Source organism: Zingiber officinale, chromosome 8A, assembly GCF_018446385.1.
Source record: "Zingiber officinale cultivar Zhangliang chromosome 8A, Zo_v1.1, whole genome shotgun sequence".
Lineage (NCBI taxonomy): Eukaryota > Viridiplantae > Streptophyta > Magnoliopsida > Zingiberales > Zingiberaceae > Zingiber > Zingiber officinale.
In genome coordinates this window covers 49,592,496-49,615,639 of record NC_056000.1, presented here as the reverse complement: position 1 = coordinate 49,615,639, position 23,144 = coordinate 49,592,496, and the positions used below count along the sequence as shown (strand labels likewise).

Here is a 23,144-nt window from a genome sequence, read left to right as displayed (position 1 = left end):
AATAGGTTATTTAAGGAAAGGTTCGACACTTGTACAAAATTTTTTTGTACAGTGGAACCGATACGATTTTCTTAGGATTAACCAACAAGAAGTCATTACAAAAATGTTTAATCCAATTCCAGCTAAAGAGCTGTAATTTTTCTAAATCTCTCATAGCTTCTCTTTATCTTATGTCTAATCCAGTATTAACATCTTTGGAAGTAAATAACCTATGAATTGCATATCAAAAATTAAGTATGTTATTTCCTTGTGAAGCAATTCTTGTTACTTTCTCGGGATAAGTGGTTTTATAGACTTCCCATACTGCCCTGACAACATTGCCTAGGTAATTTTTGCCTACTCTTATCATGGCTTCACCTGTTTTTATGTCTAGTTCGTGTCTGACTTGATAATCTCTTTTTACAGAGACTATTCATTGTTCTAAATAGGTATCATAAAATTGTAGATCATCATATTCTCCAATATTTAGTAAGACTGAATTTTTGCCAAAGTAAGTTATTTCATGTGGTCTTCTTCTTTCTATTGTTCTCAACAAAGGATTATTATTAGTATAAGGAGTAATTTTTGTCTTGGAGGACGCCCTTCTCCATAATCTATAGTTTCATAGAGCTTTCAAGATATCTTACTTGTAAAGGTTGTGGTCTGAAATTCCTAGTACTACTAGATTCTGCTGGATTTATTAGGTTTACGGTTGAGAAGTAATCTTTCTTTTTAGTAACTATATTATGGTCTTCATCAAAATATAACATCCAATCATGTTCTAATTTATGATATAAAAGATCAAAGGTTTCTAATTCTGTTAAATGTTCTTTAGTGAAATATGTAGCTATCTCAAATGAGATGTAAACATATTCATTTAAGCCATCATAAAATAAATAGTTTTCTTCATTATTGTGGCTTGTATGGTTTGACGGTATGTTGTATTCTATATTCATTAAGTTCATATTAGTTTGATTTTCTTTATGATCCTCTTCTTGTGATGTTAAGAATTTGTAATTATGAAATTTTACTATGGAACTACCATGTCTATCTTTATAAATAATGGATTCCGCTGGTTGTAAAATTTATAGTTTAGTACTTAATTCCAAATTAAAAGTCCAATCTAATCTGGCAAGTAGATTAGATGAAAAGTCTTTAGGTTTGAGGAAATAAATTCCTTTTGGAGTAAGAGTTTCAATAATATTAGTAATTTTAACTTTAAAACTATTATTAATATTGGTCATTGTTTTTCCTAGAAAAATTATGTCTATTGGGATATTAAAACTATTATTAATATTGGTCTTTGTTTTTCCTAGAAAAATCATGTATATTTAGATATTATGTCTTTGAAAGTCTCCATATCCTCTGACTTAAACTGCGATTTTAATATATTCTATAAAGTCTGAAATAGTCATATTGAAGTTTGGTCAGAAGTATATAATTCCTAAATTGATATTTATATCAACTTCAATGAGTCCAATAACGACTTTATCATTGTTAGAAAATCTTGAGTCATAAAGGACTAAAAATACTTTGACTCCTATTCTTTTTCTAGTAAGTCATCTTAGGCCAAACACAATTAGTTCTAAATGTATGTAATTATGTTTTCTTTACATAAATGTTTGTGCGGATTCTTCGGTCATAAGTGTGAATCATTCTTCACCTCCGTCTAGTAGATGCATTGGTTGTGTCTTGTGATGTCTATAGAATGACGTGGAGAAAGATAATAGTCCTTGATTATATATTCTTCTTTGATTTAGAGTATTTAATTGTTCATTAGAAAACGTGTCTAGATTTTGTTCAATATCTATAAGTTCTTCTAATTGATAAGTAGCAATATTTGTCGATGATATCTTGGATATCATAGATAAATTTCTATTTGGTTGTCTTAAAGTTTGTGATAGTCTAGAAAAGCTTTCAATTTGTGTTCTTATTCATAGATCCATTAGAAGGGAGTTCTTGGATTTTGTATGTAAAAAACTTATAGGTAGTGGGTGATTGTCTGATAATTGTTTTTTCTAAAGAAAGTTTACCAAGGTCTTTATTTAGGTTTTCTATGGCTTCTTTTAGATCGTTTGTGTGGTTGTTTTTATAAATATGATTTTTGAAGGGTAAGAAGTTGAGTTTCTAATACTGTAAGCCTATAATTAATAGCGAGGTAAGTAATGCTAATATGATATTATTTTATTGTACTAATATTTAGTCTCCTTAGCTTACTAGAGCAGAGTTACTATAGCCAATGTCTTTGATTTTAATGAATTGTTGATAGAAATCAAGAGATTCTTCGTATTGAGTGTTCTTAAATTATATATTTTTTTTTAGAAATCAAGAGATTCTTCGTATTGAGTGTTCTTAAATTATAATTTTTTTCATAAAGTATATATATATATATATATATATATATATATATATATATATATATATAAATATAAAATTAATCGCTTAAGGCACCCATGAGTGAACTAGTATGTACTTGGAATGATTCCAAGCACCTGTATTCATCTTAGCATTTTTTTTATTTTATATTTTATTTTAGGGTATATTATATGTATTTTATGTTTAAAATTTTAAAATTTAAGAGTTGAGTTATAATGTATTTGAGTCAATAAGATTTTTCTTCTAGGGTTTAGACTTCTCTTAAGGGTTATAGTGTTCAAAATTAAAAATTTAGATGCTAACAGGATATATTATATGTATTTAGAATTTAAAAATTGAGTTATAATAAATTAAGATAATAAGATTTTTACTTTAGGATTTAAACTTCTCTCTTATGCTATACTATTAAAAATAACAAATTTTAGGTTTTCACAGTATTCGATATCTATCTATTGGATTTTAGGTTTTAGAATAAATTTTAAACTTTATAATTATTTACTTAATTTTATAATTTATAAAAAAATTTAAAAATTGAAAATATATGCAATTTGAATCTAAATCTAAATCTAAGATTATGATTTTATGTGATAAAATTAAGGGTGGCAGTTCGGTTCGGATTCGGGTTGACAGGTTCGGGTTGGCAGGTTGGCGGGTTGGCAAATGACAACCTGAACCCGACCTGATTATTATTTCGGGTCAAAATATTCAACCTGAACCTGATCTGTTTATTTGCACTTGACCCGAACCCGACCCGAACCCGACCCGTTTAACCCGTTTAACCCGTTTAACCCGTTTAACCTGTTCGACCCGTTTGACCTGTTTAACCTGTTTGACCCGTTTGACCCGAATATGACCTGAATTCATTAAATAAAATTTGTATATTTAATTAAAAATTAAAAATAACATTTAATCATTTATCTACACAAATTGAAAATTCATATCATAAATGATAAGCCATAGCAACATTGCAATCAATAGCATAACATATCTCTATGTTTAGGGTTTTTAACTTTTTTAAATTTGTAATTTTAGTTTAAATTTATAATTATTTATAAACGGGTTCGCGGGTTGTAATCGGGTCATTTCAGGTTGACCCGAACCCGACCTGTTTATTAATTGGGTCAAATGGGTCGACCCGATTTCGACCCGAACCCGAAACTACCCAACCCTAACCTGATTTTTTCGTGTTCGGTTCGGGTCGTGTTTTCGTGTCGGGTCAAAAATTGCCACCCCTAGATAAAATCATATTAAAATTTAACAATAGAATTTTTCTTTAAAAGATTAATATTGTCTAATCAGCATCTAAGGAAACAAATTAAAATAGTATTTTTTTTGTTTTTATTAAAATAACGTATCAAATCCTAATTATTTGTCAATGCACTGTATTTTCTAATTGCTTGTTCATTTAATTCCACAAAAAATTCGTCAAGGTTTAAATATCAGATTTTATCCTATTTAACTTTTAAAATTATTTTAATTTTTAATATATAATTAAATTAATTAATATATTTTTATTTATCGTTAAATGAAATTTAGTTTATAGTTAAATAAAATTTATCAAATAAATAAAGTGGATTTAATCCGGATTAAATTTAGATTTATTTAAAATGAAAATTTTATATATAAGATAGATGAAATAGTATATATTTAAATTAATATTATTTTAATAAGCTGAGAAATTATTTGATTAGCCAATATTATCCTTTATTATTTCTAGATAGGTTTAGGTTAGGTTCGATCCTAAACCGTAAAGTGCCGTCCCCGCCCCTGACCGCCTGCCCTTCTCGGTCGCCGCGGCGGCTCAACGCCCGTCTCCCGTCTTCCGCCGCCAGCGACACCCGTGACCGCCCGTCGCCTGCAGCAACCGACGCAATCGCGCCCGGTAACCTCTTCCTGCTTGAAATACGTTACTAATATAAGTGTCTGCTTGTCTAGCGATACCATGGGAAAAGGCACAATGGGAAGGGGAACCAAAAAATCCATCAATCATAGTATGAGAGAACATGATGAGCTTGATAAAGAATTCTTTGAAAAGGTAATACTAGAGTAATCCGCGCTTTTAGAAATTTTCCATTTTTTTTCCATTTAATTGTTTAGTTATGAGTCTTTTGTCTTCTCATCACTTTTCCAGAAAAAAAGGAGAAATTGGAAGAGATCCTTACGTTTTTTTTTTCATTTAATTATTTAGTTATTAGTCTTTTTTACTTCTCTTCATTTTTCCAGAAAATAGAGAAATTGGAAAATGAGGATATGAGTATAGAAGAGATTCTAAATGCTCGAGCTGATAGTTCGCACATCATTGATACCTCCTCTGTTATTTCAAATAAATATGAGGATATGAGTCGTACGACTGTTGAAGAGATCCTAAGATCTCTAGCTGATGATGCGCACAGAAGAGTAATCCGTGCTTTCAGACAATATATATATATATATATATATATATATATATATATTTTCATTTAATTGTCTAGTTGAGTCTTTTGACGTCTCTTCACTTTTCCAGAAAAAAGAGAAATTGGAATATAAGGACATGACTATTGAAGAGATCCTAAGAGCTCGAGCTGATGGCTCGCACAACACCGATACCGCCAAAGTTATCCCAAAGAAATTTCATCGTGCTAACAAGAATAGGTTATCCTTTTTTTCCTTTAATTCTACAACTTATACTATTAATTATACAAATTTATGTTACTTTTCTTTTTTTTTTTTGATTAGCCCAATGGAGATGAGTAGCAAAGTGCGGGTTTCGACATTTAGGGAGGTCATCCAAGTACCCAAAAAGGTGAACTTTTGTAATATTATAGCTTGAGTTTATACAATTATTTTTCCTGCTAATCAACTAATCTGTAGTGCTTTTGGAAATTAGAACTATTAAAAGTGTTTTGTAACATCATTGGTACTTGCATAATCTTGTATAATAATGCATTTACATTACAATAATGTGTTTTATTAGTATTATGCAAGTTTGAAGTAAAAATAGTGTTATTGGCAAATCATAGTATATAAAGAAGTCTATCAACTATTTGAGGGTAGTTTGTCTCAATCTCCCATGATGATTCCTTAGACCTTAATTGTTGACTCACTTGATCAAATATATATCATTTTCCTATTCTTTTTATCCTAACACACTGATTAAATACTATACATACTACATACCATTACTACTTCATGATTGACGGCTGTCAACATCTCAAATTGTTTAGGGAGATAGTGGTTAAACGTTACCCACATCATAGAGAAGAAGGCTCTCATAGGTAAACTATAAGGCTCTATTCTTGTTCCTATAAAGAAGAAAACAACTATGGAAAGAAAGATCATAAGGAAAAAAATTGTAGGATAAATATTGCTAGATATTTTGCATGCACCTCTTTACTTGGAGAGAAAGAAAGGGAGGCACTTAAATTTAAATTTTATTTTCACAAGTAAAAAAAAAATCAAGGGAAGCCTTGGTGCAACGGTAAAGTTGTTGCCGTGTGAGTTGGTGACTATGAGTTCGAGTCGCGGAAATAACTTTTTGCAATGTGGGGTAAGACTGTGAACAATAAACCCTTCCCGGGATCCCACATTGGCGGGAACTTCATGTATCGGGAAGTCATTTTTACAATTAAAATAAATATATTTGTAAAATGAATAATATTTTAATTTAAGGTCATATTTGAGCTCTACCATACACATAAGTGGAATTTCCACTCAAATTGGATAAAAACACATGCAGAAAAATTGGTGAAAAATTTCCTAGTCTTTCTATTACCTTATTCCTTTGGATATAATATTTGTTGCACTACTGATACTAGTCTTGTTTCATTATAACATGGTTTAAAGTGTCGTGCCGAGATGGTCGAAACGGACGAAACATTTCGTTCCTCCCGGCACTAGCACGACCTCGGCACCAGACCCACGACAGCTGCGATATGTTGCGTGACCCTGTGGCCGCAGCAGAGGGGTTGCTCGACCCCGCAACAACAACGGAGAGGTCGCATAACCCTTCCGCTGTCGCTGTGGAGGCGTCGTGCGACCCTGCGGCTGTGTGCAGAGGGGTCGCACGACCACCGCAGTCACGCTGGAGGAGTCATGCGATCCCCACGGCCCACGACAGCACCGAAGTCGCGCGAGCTCGGGAGTGGTGTCAGATTTCAGATTTTTTTAATTAAACTTAGGTTAATTATTTTAATCTAACTCCTAACTGTGATAGAGATAATCTAAAGAGGTTTTATTAAACCCTAATAAAATTATTTAATTAATTTTATATTTCATTTATTTTAATTTAAAAATTATAATAAAATTTTTATTTATTTATTTATCTATTTTCATATCTTTTCCCTTTTTTTTAAAGATTATTTTTTATATTGTTTATTTTGTTTATTTTTTAAATATTTATGTTAAATATTTTATTTTTTAATTAATATATTTTATATTTAAAAAATACCAAAACTATATCGGCACGACATGATATGGTACTGAAATTGTATCGTTTTAGTCCAAGACCGAAACCTCGGCACGGGTCGAAATTTTAAACCTTGATTATAATCCATGTTAAAAATTGTACGAGATGTGCTTTAGTATATTTTTACTGCTAAAATGCTAAACCTAGTTACTGATATGCATAAGTTCCACCTCCAGTATCTGCCAAACTTATTCTAGCAGAAATAGATGCGTAACAATTTATATAATTACTTTTGTCAATCCTTAATTTTGACATATCAATCTCTCCTAGCCTTCTTTTGGAGGTGTTTAAATGCCTAGCCATTTAAATTCATTTGCAATACTTTCTTGTTTTGAAACTATATGATGTTTACCTTAAGATTATATCTTATATAGGTTTTTACAAAAATGGTTTTTATGTGGGTAGTATTAACCACTTGTTGCAATGCCATCGGATGACCACATATACTGCCGATAGTGAATACTGAATCGTAGTGTGAACACGTTAATCCATGGTAAAACGTAGAGCCAATCAATTGCCTCCACGTGGTGGAGGACCATTAGAGGGCACAGATGTTAAGAGCTTATAAAAGGATAATGCTATAGTAATTAGGGTATGCTATAATAATTAGGGTAGCATTTCCAAACCTTTCTAGAAGTTTTCAATCACCATAAAACTCCCATGGGGGATCCTTGAAGATCCCTTACAACCTTTAGCAGCATTTATAGTGAGAGTGGGACAAAAGGAGACATGTTCCCTTGGGTTAATTTTATCAAAGTCAAGCCAGAAAGAAATTCCAACCCTTATTCCACCAATCAATGACTCAATTGGTGTCACTTGGATAACCTCACCAAGCTTCATGCAAGATAAAACTCACTGTAAGGCAGCCCACCATCTTGATCGAACTCTAATTAGTTTTGTACCACGTCCATTAGATCATATCTGCCTCAGCAAGACTCAATTGAATCGTGGTCCATCTCGACCAAAGTGCATCCACCTCAGGCACTCATATGACTGCAAGTCCCTGATTGAGGTCTGGGCCATATTAATATCATAATTGGCAGAATTCTATAATATGCTGTGGAACATCCTTAACAAGATCCAATAAAAGAAAAATTATTGATACCAAACCTGCTAGTATATGTTTAAGGCCTTGGCCATAGATTTTGTCTTTGGTTCCTTGGCATAGACAAATTATTTTAGGAAATAGCTACTTTTGTGAAACAACCAAGTTTCACAAAAGAAACATGGATGATACTAGATCTGCTAGTATATGTTGAAGGCATTAACCATATATTTTGGTTTTGCTCCTTGTCACAGATGAATGATTTTACAAAATAACTATTTTAACTGTATTTTGGATAAGGAACTTCCTAAATGTATCATAACTTCAGACACATTTATTTGAATATGTAAAAGAAAGATTTACCACTATGTTGATCATACCTTTGATGGTTAATAATTCACTGTTATACGATGATTTCCCATGTAGTATTTCCCTTGAGGTTAGATATTCTATGGGTTCGAGAAAAACAAATGACCAACTGGTATCTGTTAAAGGCACTAGCCGTAGAATTTGGTTTTGCATCTTCGCTTCAGATGATTGTTCAATCTTTGGAAATGGCTAAATATTATCATTGCATCAAGAATTTTTTAAAGACATTACAACTACACAGTTCTTTATATCAACACGTAGAACGAATAATAAGCTTCTGCTGTTAATATCCATTTGATAGTTAAATATTGGACTGTCATATGCGGTGATTAACTTGAACTTGTTCCTAGAGGTCTTTGGCATGAAGTTGCCTGTTAGTCAATTTATGTCTTTTATCTAAGTACATTCATTGGTTATTCACAGCTTGTGAGAGATCCTCGGTTTGATTCTTTATCCAGAGGAACTTTTGACCCTGATGGGTATGTCTTTTATTCTTTTTGTGATTCTTTATATTTGTTTGGTTGTTGCTTTTGTGTGTGCATACATTCAGTATAATCTATATGGATTGGATGATTCTCCTAGATACATGTGTACACCAAAAATATAATCATCTTCTTCGAGCTATGGTTGTCTCAACTATTTAGAGTTGGTTAAAGTGCATTCATAGGTCTTTGCACATGGTTGTGTGCTAACACATAATTGACCTGAATGTTTGAAATATAAACTGCTTTTGTGATATATGGTATGAGATGTTGGGTATCCAAGAATAGCATAAGCTTGATCCATTTTTTCCTTTGTCTACCGTCTTAGCTTGACTCACAATTGTGGTATGATTTCCATTCTTTTTGAACGCCCTTCTTAATTCTTTAAAATATATTAAAGAATGAAGGGGATGAAGAATAGCAGTGGAAAGTTCAAAGTCCTTCAAGAAGGAAAAAAAAATGATTTAGTGACTCAATGAAAGCTAAATCATTTTATATTGCATCAATCTTCTGTCCAAGTTTTAGTTGCTTAACGACATTATTGCTCAATCTTTTATGCTGTTCTTTTGCTGCAACACCAGATTTAAAAAACGTTATAGTTTCGTGTTTGACGAAGAATATCCTAAAGAGAAAGAGGTAAATCTTTTTTATGGTTGACATTTCAATTTATCTTTCACCAAGCTTTAATTTTATTTCGTGATGTTGTAAATTTGTATTTCTACAGAGGCTTAAAATGTTGATTAAGAAGTCCAAGGACCCAAATGTTATTGAGGAATCACAGAAGCAAATATCTTCAATGGTAAATTCTTTTACAAAAAGCATAGTAATAAAAGATAAATGTTACTCCATTATTCCAATAGTATTATTTTTTATTTATTGCGTTTACTATTGTTCTCTTACTAAGTTATTTTGAATTTCTCCTTGAAAAAGGAAAATGAATATGCATTTGTTTGGACCTAATTGAGTCTTCCAAGTGGTTCTTTTTTCTAAAAAAATGGAGAGCCGGTCAAAATGAAGAGCTAGTTCATTTTGAGCTGTTGGGCCTTTTTGAGCTGCCCAATAGAGATGTGGTCAAAATGAAGACAATAATGTTCTTTTTTCCAAAGAAAGGAGAGGCAAATGGTCTGCCCAATCAGATTAATATAGTATAAATAATAGTAGGAAAAGTAATTACATAGAGAATTAGGAAATTAAATATGAGATATCCAGCCTGTTAGGTCCTTCGTGATTCTTCTTCCAACAAGCCATATGCTGGAAAGTTAACCATCAAACCTCTCAAAAACCTATTTGTTAAACTCCTTCCCAGTTAATCAAATCTCCTTGAATCATTCTATCATACGTCTTTTAGGTCGCTCGGCCAAATATATCATATGAGATTGAACCTCTCTAATTCATGTGAATGGAAAATAAATTTAAATGTTCTATCAAATGAAGAGCTAGTTCAATAATTTGTCCTATTTCCAAAGAAAGGAGAGGCAAATGGCCTACCCAATTGGATCAATATAGTAGAAATAATAGTAGGAAAAATAATTATGTAGAGAATTAGAAAATTTAATATGAGGTGTCCAGTCTGTTGGTTCAATTTTTAATTTGAGGCGTCCAATTTGTTGGTTCAATACCCTTGAGATCCTAACTGGTGATTTTAATATGAGGTGTCCAGTCTGTTGGTTCACTACCCTCGAGATCCTAGCCAGTGATTCTTCTTCCAACAAGCCAATATGCTGAAAGTTAACTAACCATCAAACCCCTCAAGAACCTAGTTGTTAAACTCCTCAGTTAATCTGATTCCCTTGAATCATTCTATCATAGGTCCTTTAGGTTGCTCAGTCAAATATCAAATGAGTTCGAATCTCTTTAATTCATGTGACCAAAAAATATTAACTAGGCGCTCTTTGTTTACTCTATATTCTTGCTGGAAAAGAAGGGGAACGAGAAGATATATTATTTACATGACAATCTCTTGATGTATTCCTCAGTGGGGCCAACCTTACAATATTAGAGGGCAAGCGTTCAGTTTTTATCCTGGACATACAGAATCAACTCATTATATTTCAAAATCAGATAGGGATAACTTAGAATATTCACTGATTTTTTTTTCCCTAAAATATTGACATTAGGGATTTAGGAACAATAGCAGAATTCATATATTGACATTTTGTTTTTCTTATTTTTTTTATCATTCACGCAAAAATGATTAATTAATTAATAAATATGTCAAGGCATATGTGAAATCCCTCATATGATTAAAGTCGTCAATTTATATCGTGCTTACATATTTCTTTCTACTATTGTTATTTCAATTCTCGTGTATTTCTTTGCAAACTTGCTTTGATGACCGAATAGGCTTATTATTATTGTCCATTTCAAACTTGTTTTTATTCAGGATAAACAGATAAAGTCATGGTCCAGGAAGAGCGTAGAATCTGAAATATTGTCTGAGCACATAAAGAAAGAAAGAGAAGCCGCAAAGAAAGGGAAACAACCTTATTACTTGAAAAAATGTGAGTCTACTTTCTCAATTATGTCTTCCTCATTTTATCTCAATAGCTGAAATTGAACATGTATTCGACTGTGTGCATGCTTGAATATTTAGATTCTGCTACATCCCTCCCTTTTCTCAAAATTTGCATATTATGTGATATCTATCATATCTAACTTGTCATTGTTTTGCAGCGGAAATTCGAGAAAGAAAGCTGATAAAGAAGTACAATGAACTGAAGGTATTCTCCTTGCATGTTTAACATTAACTTGATTTACTGTAAACCTTCACATATTACCTACTACAATTGTGCTAATCACAGGCCGTAGGAAAGCTGGATTCCTATATTGAGAAGAGGCAGAAAAGAAATGCCTCTAAAGATCATCGTTATATGCCATATCGAAGATCTGACAAAAATACACAAGAATAACCTTCTTCACTCGGAGTCATTCTCCAGTTCGTGGTGCCTTGAAGTGTACTTGTGAAGAGAGAGATCTATGTTAGCTAATGAATTGGATTCGACATCTTAAGTTTGACAATGCTGTAACTTGTAAGCAAGCCTAATAATTTTTTATAAAAAGAGTAGATTGTCTTATTTTTCACTCTTCTTAAGTGATCAGATTAGCTGCCTTATTGCTAGTTACTAGTACTGAATTAGACTACATTATCTAATGTATCGAGATGTTAGCAAACAATTGTAGTCACTACATTTGGAATCTCTATATTGTGTGCCATTTCATTTTCTTAAACTTACTTTTCTTTTTGGAGAAGGAAAATTTTGATATATTCAATTCGGATTTGTTTAAATTTGCACTTTCTACGTATTACATGAATTTCAGGTGGCTTTGTGTAAAACAAAAAACCCGAGATGAATACATTAGATTTAAGTACACAAGTCCATAATTTTGGGCTGAAATGTAATTAAAATGCACACAGAATTGAAACCCTTTGGCCAAATTGAAATAGACTAACACACATGGATTTTTCCCCAAGGGTGTTGCCACTGATATATTGAGGGTCGATTGTTAACGGGTGCGAAATATTCTAGCTTGATAAGCCTTTTCTATTTGGGCCAAGCCACATGGAATACCTTAATTTTAACTTCGGCAATTTATCAAAAAACATATTTAAAATTTTGAATTTACCAAAAGCTACATACTACTTTAGTATTTATCAAAGGATGCATCTTTTTATAGTGTTCTTTTTTTTCAATTTTTTTCTCAACCTTGTTTTAAGAGATTAGACTCACATTGGACCTGATATCTCTTCAGCCTAACAATAGAAAAAAAGAAAAAGGAAAGAAAGAAAGAGAGATTTATTTTTTTCAAAACCTCTGGTCTACTATTAGGAATGCCAAAACTAATAATGGAGAACATATTTGGACTTCTTGTAATTTTAGAAATCCACAAGACCTGAAATGGTTGTAATATGAGATCTCTAGGTCGATGAGTGAGTTTCGATCAAAATCCGCTGATGGATTTAAAGAGCTCCGATTGCACCTATTTCAGTTCCTATAGATTTCTGATATTGCAAGGGGTTCAAATATACTATTCATTGTTTATTTTAATTTCTAAAAGATATTAAAAATATAATAAGAAAGAATCAGCAAAATAATCCCCATATGTTGGGCTTGATATGATTCATTTTAGGCCCACGTATGAGGATTTTTACCAATTCATCATTATTATAATTTTACACCTTCGTAAAAGTCGAAATAAATAATGCATCAATTTTTGTTAATTTCTGGGGTTGCAAAGAATTCAAATATGTCATCTATTGATTATTTCGACTTCTCAAAATATATTAAAATGTTATCAAAAAATCAACTAAACTCTAAACGTTATGGCCCTGATATGATTTATATATCAGGCCTATGTTATGCATGCATGCATGGAAAAAAAAAAGAGAGGAAAGAGAAGAGCGGAGAGGAAAAATTAGATTGGTTACATGCATAGGAGAGAGTAAATAGAAGAGAGAGTGAGAAACGACAATGAAAAGGAAAAAGTCAGATTGTCAGAAGGATAAAATAGGAAATGTACTTAGAAAGGTACATTTTTTGATAAATAATAAAATAATGTACGCCTTTTGATAAATTTAGAAATCTAGATGCGCTTTGTGGTAAATTGGCGTTTTAACTTTGAATCAAGAGTTGCAACCTTCTTAAAATCTCGAGTGTGCAAAATATCCCTTATCATTCGTTCCACTTCGCTCCAAACTCAAAGTAATTTTTCTCTTATCATGATTTACTTTTCTAATCTCCTTCTCGACAGAGCTCCAAAGGAATGAAGTTTTGTTAGGTCTCAAAATTTAGATTACTCTTATTTCGTGATAGTTGTCAAAAAGTTATAAGTAGCCAGGCAAGACAATATCATTTTAAAAGAGGAACAAAAATCCAACTCTTGTATGGACCATACAACTCATTCAATTTAAAATATTTACTTTTGAAAATTAGAACTATTGAAAGTATTTTATAATTACTGATATTTGTGTGCTCTTATATAATCATCTTTTTACATTACACTAATGCTTTTTGTTAGGATCATGCTTAAAGTCATTGTTATGGGTAAATATCAAGTATTTGAGTTTGCTTGAGCTCTGATTTCTTAGAACTTGATTGTCCATTAACTTGACCAAACATATGTATTTTTCGGATTGAGCCTAAATAAGCTATGTAGTTGATATGCTATTGGTGCAAGGAACACTAGATTACCAAACCTGAGTTAAGTTTTGATATTAATAAAAGGTTCAAAGTTAAATTTTATTATTGTACTAATAAATCTGACTAAGTGTGTAGAAAAATCCTGAGTTAACTTAGACAAGATGAAAGTCCTAGTTGAGGCTAGACAAAGAAGTTATAGTAGACACTAAGTAGATGGAAAGTTCTAATTGCGACTATGTAAGGAAATTCTAGTCCGGAGGACTAGGCGAAGTCTTGGCAGGTCGAGACCATCAAACAAAAACCCTAGGGTCGAGGACACTAGGTGAAAGTTCTAGGAGTCACCGACACCAGGTGAAAGACCGGACAAGTGGGAGTTCAAACGTTCAGCGAAAAATTATGAGGTCTCAGGTATCGAGCAAAAGTCCAAACGGTTTGGAGAACTATTCTGGCAAAAGATAAACTCTTTTGAGAAGAGTAAATAAGGGTGTGCTCCCTGTTGAAAAATAGTAGGCGTCGATTCAACCTAGAGTGTCGGCGAAACTCAAAATCAGGACTAGATAGTCCAAAGACTGTCAAATATAACTCTTCTTTACATATTATTGTTGTTTTTTCTAACTTTGTGGTGTAGGTGATTAAAATGGCATGATAGTTGGAAAACAGGGCATCCGAAGTTGCTCCAGGCACCCGAGTTAGTGTCTGAGAGGGAAGCCGTCGGCTGGCCAACCTACATCACAGTAGGCACCCTGACATTCTAGGCTCCCGGACTGGTCCAGTCACTCGAACTGAGCAAAATCCATCTTCAAGCTAAGGTGTCACGCTTCGGTTGGCCGACTCACATTAGTGGTCTAGGCGCCCGAATTAGTTTGGGCGCCTAGAGATGGATAATACTCGTTGAATGAAGTTTCGACCTAATAACATCACGTTAGCCCCGGTGGGGGCGACCGGATAAGGTCTAGGCGCTCGGGAAGGTGCCAACAGCATCAAAGCATCAATTCCAACAAGTTTCTCTCGTGCTGCTTTAAAAACGATTCTATAATGCCAAAACGTTGCCCCAACGATCGAAAGCTCGAGTCTCCAAATCTTTAGTTGTCGATAACTTTTATATATTCACATTTACAATGTAATCGAGATATCTTTTGTAATATTTCGAATGGATAGTGAATTGTCCAATGAAAATAATTGATGATCACAGATCTTAAAATATGAGTCATCATAAAATCCAAACCAAATAAAATCGACTTATATCAACTATTTATTTTCTTTACTCTTTCTTTCCGCTACATTCTCTCTCGATAATTTTATTTTAAAAAATAATTTTATTTTAAAAAATAAAAAACTATAAGTACTATTGATCTCCTTCTCGTGCTTTCGATCATTCGTACCCTTCTTAGTTTTTTCATGTTTGCCCGGTGACACTAAAAAGCATTATTATATGAGAGCATGCAAGTGTCAATAGTGTTATAAAACACTTTCAATACTTTGAATTTCCAAAAAGTATCACAAATTAATTGTTTAGTGGGAAAAATAATTATATGAACTCAACCTACAGTGTAACAGAAGTTCACATTTTTTAATCCGTGGACGGCATCTCTAAATATCTCAACCCAGACTTTACTAATCTCCATTGGTCTAATCAAAAAAGAAAAGTCAAGTAAATTGTATTTGTTTTATAATCAAAGGAAAATAAATTAGATAATCTATATTTGCTATTGCAAGAAGGTGATTTCTTTGGGATAACATTAGAGAAATTGTTGTCACACTCAATTATATTTTTAAAATTTATTATTAAAAGTAATGTAAAAATTAGGTTCGCCAAAATATATAAGGTATTTTGAGGAAGACAACAAAGAAGGAAATTACTTTAGAAATGAAGATAAGATAAAAAAAGAGACACCAAAGAAAAATTAAGGACTTGATCACTTGAATTACAAATGCTTAGGGTTGATCCTTTCAAATACTACTTAAAAAAACAACCTAGATTTAGATCCTTAATGAAATAGTTAACTATTAAAAATATAAATTATGAAAAGATTAAAATCGTTTAATTCTATTATAGTTTTAAGTATATCTATTGTACTTTAAATGTGATATAGTTATAGTTCCAAGTAGTCATCTTCGATTTCCATCAATAAGTAACTTCAAAGAATATGGTTCTACGAATCACTTTAATTTCCAACACTTGGCTTTATTTGAACGATGGTTCTGGAAGATTTATCTTTAAAAAAAATGGATAAAAAAATGTGATCACACTCATTGAACAGAGTGACATTCAATTAAAAGTACACAACGATAACATTCCTCCCTGAAAAAGTTCCAACTTATTCACATTGCAATATTAAATAATAACTAAGGTGAAAAAATTCCTACAAAAGTAGAATTTATAGTTGTTAAAATAAAAAAAACCACAAAAAAATGTATCTAGAAAGAATGAGATAAGAGAAGATTTTCTTCAAAATAGAAATCCAGGTATAATTAGGGTTAGAGCTGAGTACTCGATTAAAATATAATCAAACTGATCAATCAAATTGAAATCGAAATAATCGAAATATGACAATGTGGTGATTGAGTTGGGGCCTCTAAGTTAGATTAAAGTCAAAGGATTAAATGATAGGAGATTAAAGTCAAAAGGATTAGATGATAGGGTGGTCAAAGTTAAGGAAAGGTCAACCTTTGAAGCCAGTGTAGATGATAACTTCGATCGAGAGATAGCCGACCGGGCCGTCAAGTTGGCTGGACTGAGAGTCCGGTCGAACGCTCATCCACACGACGTTCATAAAGCTTTGAGCCAAGTCAGCATTATGTCGAGCCAGCCTTATCCCTGATTCAGAAATAGCACAGTGAATTACCTCGATAGAGTGGTCTAACCGATTGGACCATACGTCCGATCGGACCAACTGGGCACTTAGTCTGTTTAAGCTTTCCAACTCAACTGAAGAAGCCAAGTGAAGGCCAAGAACTATTCTAATGACTTGGTTGGTTGGCCAAAGTAGGCTATTGTGGTCCCGTAGCCCATCGACCTCGTATTCCTTTTTGACATTTTGTGCCACGAAGGATAGAGAATATTCTACATATAATCTGCATATTTGAAGCATCCACCCTATCAATTGTAGAGGTTACAGGCCCATTTCGGAAAGGTGTCAAAATCTCTTTATAGTCTAATCTTTTGGAAAATGCTTTTGGATTCTATAAAAAGGGTATCCATCTACAAGCATAGGTATACGACGCTACATAATTGGACACGCCAATTCACTACTGTTCATTATTCACCACCCTTAAATCGATCACTGAATTAAGCGTTAGAGGGCCAAAACTAGAGATCCCCGTTCGATTGTGACACATGTGAGAGGGGGGTAAATCGCGTGATTTTCAAAATGCTTCTTTTTTGGTTTTTGAAAACACGAGTACACAGCGGAAAGTAAGAAATAAAATAGAAGAAACACGAAAAGAAAACAAGCGGATTTTACTTGGTTTGGATCTTTCGACGACTCCTACTCCAAGGCCCAGGTCTCGCAGACCTATCGATGGACAATCAACTAAAAACCTCTTCCGATATCTCCGGAAGAGAGAATTGAGTACAAGAGAAGTTAGGTCGAGTGCAACACATTGCACTTGTCCTTTTATAGTAATTAAGTATAAATACAAATATTACCAACACTTTTTAGGAATTGGAATGAGACACTTTGTGTTGATGTCTGTTTGCTGGGCACGATCAGAACTCCTTGGAGCAGTCGTCAGACTTAGCAGCTTCACAGTAGAGTCACGGCAGGAACCGGAAGTAATAGGAAGCTTCAATGCACATGTAGTAGCTTGTATGTACTTGATGATGAAGTGCCTACTCGAAACTGCCTTATAAAAGGCTTGGAGGGCGCCTTCCATAATCATGGAAGGCGCCTTCAATAAGGCAAACTCTATCCCGAGCAAACCGACACTTATATGTGATCGACTCCAAAAATTATCCCACTGAGGGCGCCTTCCATAGCCATGGAAGGCGCCTTCTATGAACAGTACCGAGGTCATAGCCATGGAAGGCGCCTTTGGGTAATGTTCACCCGAAGGCAATGTTGATTTCTTGCCCTGCAAACATGTGTTAGTCAAAATAATCTGCAAGACAAGTGTTAGCATAAATATGAATAGTAGTAATTAGTTCCTGTCTTCCCACGACCAGGAACTAGTCAAGGTCTCAGTCTAGGGATCCCAAATAGATCTAAACTGGACCGACGCCTACTTTTTCTTGACTAAGACGCGTTCTCACAGAGTCACTCTCCTCCAATGACTTACCTTTTGCTAGACATCCGGTCAACTCGTCGACCAGTCTGGACTTCATGCCAGCTATCTAGTCTGCCCATCGAACTAGCTGGACTTTGTGTCAGCTATTTGATCGGCCCGTCGACCTAGTTGGACTTTATGTCAGCTATCCGGTCGGCCTGTCGACCTAGCTGGACTTCGTACCAACTATCCGGTTAGTCCGTCGACCTAGCTGGACTTCGCACCAGCTATTCGGTTGGTCCATTAACTTAGTTGGATTTCTCCTGCACACTCAGTCAAATTGTTAGATTACAATGAACCTAACTTAACTTACTTTGTCATTTATCAAAATCTGAGTTAGACTGTTAGTGCTAACTGCACCAATAATCCCTTCCCTAACTCGATCACTAATGATCTTTATAACACACAGGACAACGAGGAGTCTTTGTTTGATCAGCATCAGAGTTGTGTTCTTAGCTATTCATCTTCATCGATTTAGGATAAGATCAGAATCTTTTCGAACTAACCGAATCGATTGAATTTTATAATAAAATTGGAACAAATTGAATTAATAAAATATTAATTAGTTCGATTGAAAATTAAATTTTTTAACACCATGGTAGATTTACTGATTAAGTAGGGAGTCATAGATGGACTTCAAAATTTACATTGGTTTTTCTATTTTAGCTTATTTGATTTATAAAATCGAATTAACGGATTAGAATTTATATTTAGAAAATGGATTATCAGATTGTACTTTTGGTGGACACATGTATACAAGAAAATCATCTGATCCATGTTAATTTTATTGAATGCATGCACACACAAAACCAACAAGCAAAGCAAATACAAAGAATCACAAAAAAAATATAAGAATACCAAAATCCCTCTAACCAAAAGATTGAAGATGCACCTGCGAGTAATCCTGCGACGAATGCTTCCCCGCGGTACGGTCACCGCCGTAGCGTTAGCCCGTGCACCGGTTTCTGATTCTCTCTAACGGTCATGTCGGCCGAGTCCATCGTTACTACTCCCAACGGTCGGAAATGGGCACAGCTTCATCACCGCCCGATCCATATCGGACGGTCAGTCATCATCGACAGGGCAGGGTCCTGTGTAACGCACTTTTTCTAGCCGTTGACGTTTTCTCCCTGCCTTGGGTCGAGCCCGTAGGATTCGCAACAGCATAGGGCGGAAGGAGAAGCGGCGAAGGAGGAGGTGGAGGAGGAAAACGAAGTCGACATTAGGATTTCCATTTTTTTCCTTCTTTATTTTTTCGAAAGTGTTTTCCGAACTCGCATTGAAAGTTTATCTTTTCCTTCATTTCTTGTACTGTTGATTTTGTTCTCTCTTCGTCCGATCATGGAGCTGGTGGTGATATCTAGCGGTGGCTCAGAGGCCTTTACCATGACCAGAGAATCCGCGCGAACTTCGCTGTGGGTTGTCCACGGCTCTGTATTCGGCTTCTCCTTTTAATGTTCCCGAGTCAAGATTGGTTCGTGTTTTCAATTGTTCCAACTATTCTTTGATTCTTTAGCAGGTTTCAAAACCGTCTCTTTAAAGATCTCATTCTTTTTAATTACAAGTTTACAATTCTTTTTAACTACGTCGTTTCATTTTGGTTTGTTTCTAAATTCTTGAAGCGTTTAAAGATTTTCATTCTGAATGGAAAAAAGAAAAATGATCAACAGGAAGAAAAAAAGATACGTGGATAGGTAGGTAGGTAGGTAGTAGGTAGGTAGATAGATAGATAGATAGGGGAAAATTTGGATTTTTAACGGTAAATTTGTGTTTTTTGATATTGTTTTTTGTAAGAAGCAACGTTGGACGCGACGGCGGTAGAGAGGATGTTGGCTGGGTGCTCATCGACGTTGCTGTCGCCGAGGCACAAGTTGAGGATCGACGCTTCCGTGCAGTTGCAATCTTGTCATTTCCATCTGCAGGAGAAGCCGATGGGTACCCAGCGACTCGACCTGCCGTGCGGCTTCTCCTCCCGCAAGGATCCCCTCCGGGTGGTGCTATCTGTCGAGAAGCCGGCGGCCGACGCTCGGGGCAGTAACTGCTCCTTCAGGCGCCGCTCGTCTACCTCATCCATTGTCGCGCATGCACCAACATGGGGCGCAACCGAAGAAGCTCGCAGCGGAGTTTGGGCGCAGAGGAGGAGCTCGAAGAGACTCCATGAAGAGGGCTCGTGCGACGACTACCGAGCCAAGAGGACGAGGACAGCTGACATGGAGGGCGAGGCATGGCTGCCTCAGTCCACTCAAGAACCCTCGTTTGGGGAGGAGGAAGAGAAGGTGTTTCTTGTACCAAGTGCAGCAAGTTTTCCACTTCCCACTTCGTCGGGCCAAACTCTGGTGCCAGGATCCACTCATCCGGAGAACGACTCCAACACAGGCGAAGAACCAAACAATGCGTCGCAGTCTGCTTCCAGTTCGTCCTCTGGCGCCTTTGCTTCTTCTACCAAGGATTCTTCCAGCAATCTGAACTCCAGCGGTGTGGGAGGCGACGGAGGCAGTAGCCAGATGGAGCAGCAGCAGGGTCTGGAACTGGCGAGCCTGCTGACATCGTGCGTGGAGTCCATTACTTCTGGGAATTACGAAGCCATGAACTTTTTCTTAGCCAGGCTTGGGGATTTGGCAACCCCAACGGGCTCCCCCATTCACCGGTTGGTCGCCTATTACACCGAGGCCTTAGCACTCCGCGTGGTAAAGCACCGGCATCACATCTTCTCCGTTGCTCCACCGAAGGCCCTCCTTGACCAGGCCGAGGACGACAACGCCGTTGCACTACGAGTCCTCAATTGTGTAACTCCAGTCCTCCAATTTATCCACTTCACATTGAATGAGCGGTTGTTGCGGGCATTTGAAGGGAAGGATAGAGTGCACATAATAGATTTCGACATCAGGCAAGGTCTTCAATGGCCGAGCTTGCTCCAGAGCTTAGCTTCCAGGCCTAATCCTCCAAACCACGTCAAGATCACCGGAGTGGGAGAGTCTAGGCAGGATCTTCAAGATGCAGGATGCGCTCTCACGAGACTAGCAGAATCATTGTGCCTCCCTTTCGAGTTTCACTCTGTGGTTGATAGAATGGAAGATGTGAGGCTCTGGATGCTTCATGTGAAGAGGGAGGAGTGTGTTGCAGTCAATTGTGTTCTGGCCATGCACGAGGCTCTCAGCGACGAGAGTGGGAAGGCTTTGGTGGATTTGTTGAGCCTGATAAGGAGCACAAACCCAGAAATTTTCGTTATGGCAGAGCAAGAAGCAGATCACAATGCGCCAGAGTGGGAAGCAAGGCTTGCTAGATCACTTGGCTACTATGCATCTCTATTCGACTCCATGGCCTACGTTCTGCCCAAGGAGAGCCATGCCAGGATCAAGGTGGAAGAAGCGTTTGCTAAGGAGATCAGGAACATAGTTGCTTGTGAAGGAAACGAGAGGACCGAGCGGCACCAAACGTTCGATAACTGGAGGAAGATGATGGAGGAGGGTGGATTCTCATGCACGGGCATTGGAGAAAGGGAGATGCTTCAGAGTAAGATGATACTGAGAATGCACTCCTGTGATCAATACAACATAGAAAAGCAAGGTGAAGGTGATGGACTCACTCTCAAGTGGTTGGATCAGCCTCTGTACACAGTTTGTGCATGGGCTCCTACAGATGCTGCAGGTACCTCCACATCTCACCCAAATCTGGAGCTTCATGGATGAATTTGTTCTTTCTCATGTCGAAAACTCACATATCAGATACTTACATTCTTTTTCATACTGATCCAGATAGAAAAGTTATATTCTTTTGCATTTACAGAAAATAGACATTCTTTATTCTTTTGTTGCATGTATGCTATAGAAGTTCAAAAATGGTTGTAGATTAGTGTGTTCCTCAGCAGATTATTTGTAGCTGCTTCAATCTTTGATCATTTCCTCAAGTGCAGTGTAACTGAAGTAGACCAGAATAAAATTTTCGTTATTTGCTTGAATTCGGGTTGATGGTTACAGCTTCCATAAATGTACATTAGTTTTCCCTGTCCTGATTCTAATCAATCTTAAACCTTAAAGCGTTTTTGTTTGGTAGTTTACTAATCATCAATTGCATTAATTTTTTTCAGTGTCTTATGATTAAAATTTTAATAATGACTCTCTAATATGTTCTCTAAGTGCTCAAATGATTTGCTTACTTGGGAATGTAAGGTGGTCCTATCTAAGGTTTAGCTTCAAGCACTAATTAACAGTAAAAAAACAAAGAATGTATAATCCATTTTTTCATTGAAATTATAAGACTAAAAATTAAGAAGTTAATTAATATTAATATAGCTCCAACAAATCAATTTGAATTTCTAACTAAATGTAATTTTCAAAAATTTACATAGTTCCAAAAAACCAAAGATACAATTCCTTAAAAAACTTTAATATTCAGTAGATATCTACATATTTAATGTGTGGATTTTTTTTTAAATGCAAATGGATATCATAAATAAACACTATTTGCAATTCATACATCTTTGGTACATAAATTAATACTTCTTTTTTATGTCCCATTTTTTATTTTATTGTCTAATTTTCCCATTATTATTTATATAATGGATAACTGCAAGTAAATTGCATTTACAAATTTAGCTTTCATACTATATTTTAAAATGTGTTGTAAATTTCTTATTATTCTTAATGTAATGGATCATTTTGATACACACATATTCATAATTTATATGTGTAGCACTATTTGCCATAAAAATAACTTTAAATTCCCCCGTTTTGTTTTTTATTCTACCAAAAAATTATATTTATTTTTCATCCGATTTGGAAGATAATAAAATGAAGAAATCAAATAAAATTAAATTCCTTCCTCATTTCTCTTCAGTTGCAATTACAAGAGAAGCAATAAATTCACTTATTTTCTCTTTCTCTTCAAATAAAAACACAAGAATAAGCCAACACATTGTCCTTTCTCAAATTGGCGACTCTCTATTTAATACAATTGGCTCAATTCCATCCAAGTAAATAAGCTGGATGTGGGTGAAAGAAAGAACATAAACCCCCTCTCGTTTATTGCTAATCTTATCCATTACT

General features: G+C 35.0%; 2 protein-coding genes across 3 annotated transcripts; both read left to right on the top strand.

The window, feature by feature from the left end:
• Window positions 1-4,074: 4,074 nt before the first annotated feature.
• On the top strand, window positions 4,075-11,776 carry LOC122008989 (ribosomal RNA processing protein 36 homolog). Of its 2 annotated transcripts, XM_042564940.1 has the most exons (10): window positions 4,075-4,390; window positions 4,579-4,752; window positions 4,859-4,986; window positions 5,071-5,137; window positions 8,637-8,692; window positions 9,277-9,331; window positions 9,420-9,494; window positions 11,079-11,196; window positions 11,369-11,415; window positions 11,497-11,776. In XM_042564940.1, exons 1-10 carry the CDS (start codon window positions 4,298-4,300, stop codon window positions 11,602-11,604), a joined length of 921 nt encoding a protein of 306 aa, XP_042420874.1. In that variant the 5' UTR covers window positions 4,075-4,297; the 3' UTR covers window positions 11,605-11,776. The 2 variants fall into 2 exon arrangements, with proteins under 2 accessions (XP_042420874.1, XP_042420875.1); XM_042564941.1 differs by lacking the exon at window positions 4,579-4,752.
• Window positions 11,777-19,224: 7,448 nt separating this feature from the next.
• LOC122008988 (protein DWARF AND LOW-TILLERING-like) lies at window positions 19,225-22,057 on the top strand. Its single transcript, XM_042564939.1, has one exon. The coding sequence runs from the start codon at window positions 19,926-19,928 to the stop codon at window positions 21,786-21,788; it is 1,863 nt and encodes a 620-aa protein (XP_042420873.1). The 5' UTR covers window positions 19,225-19,925; the 3' UTR covers window positions 21,789-22,057.
• Window positions 22,058-23,144: the final 1,087 nt, after the last annotated feature.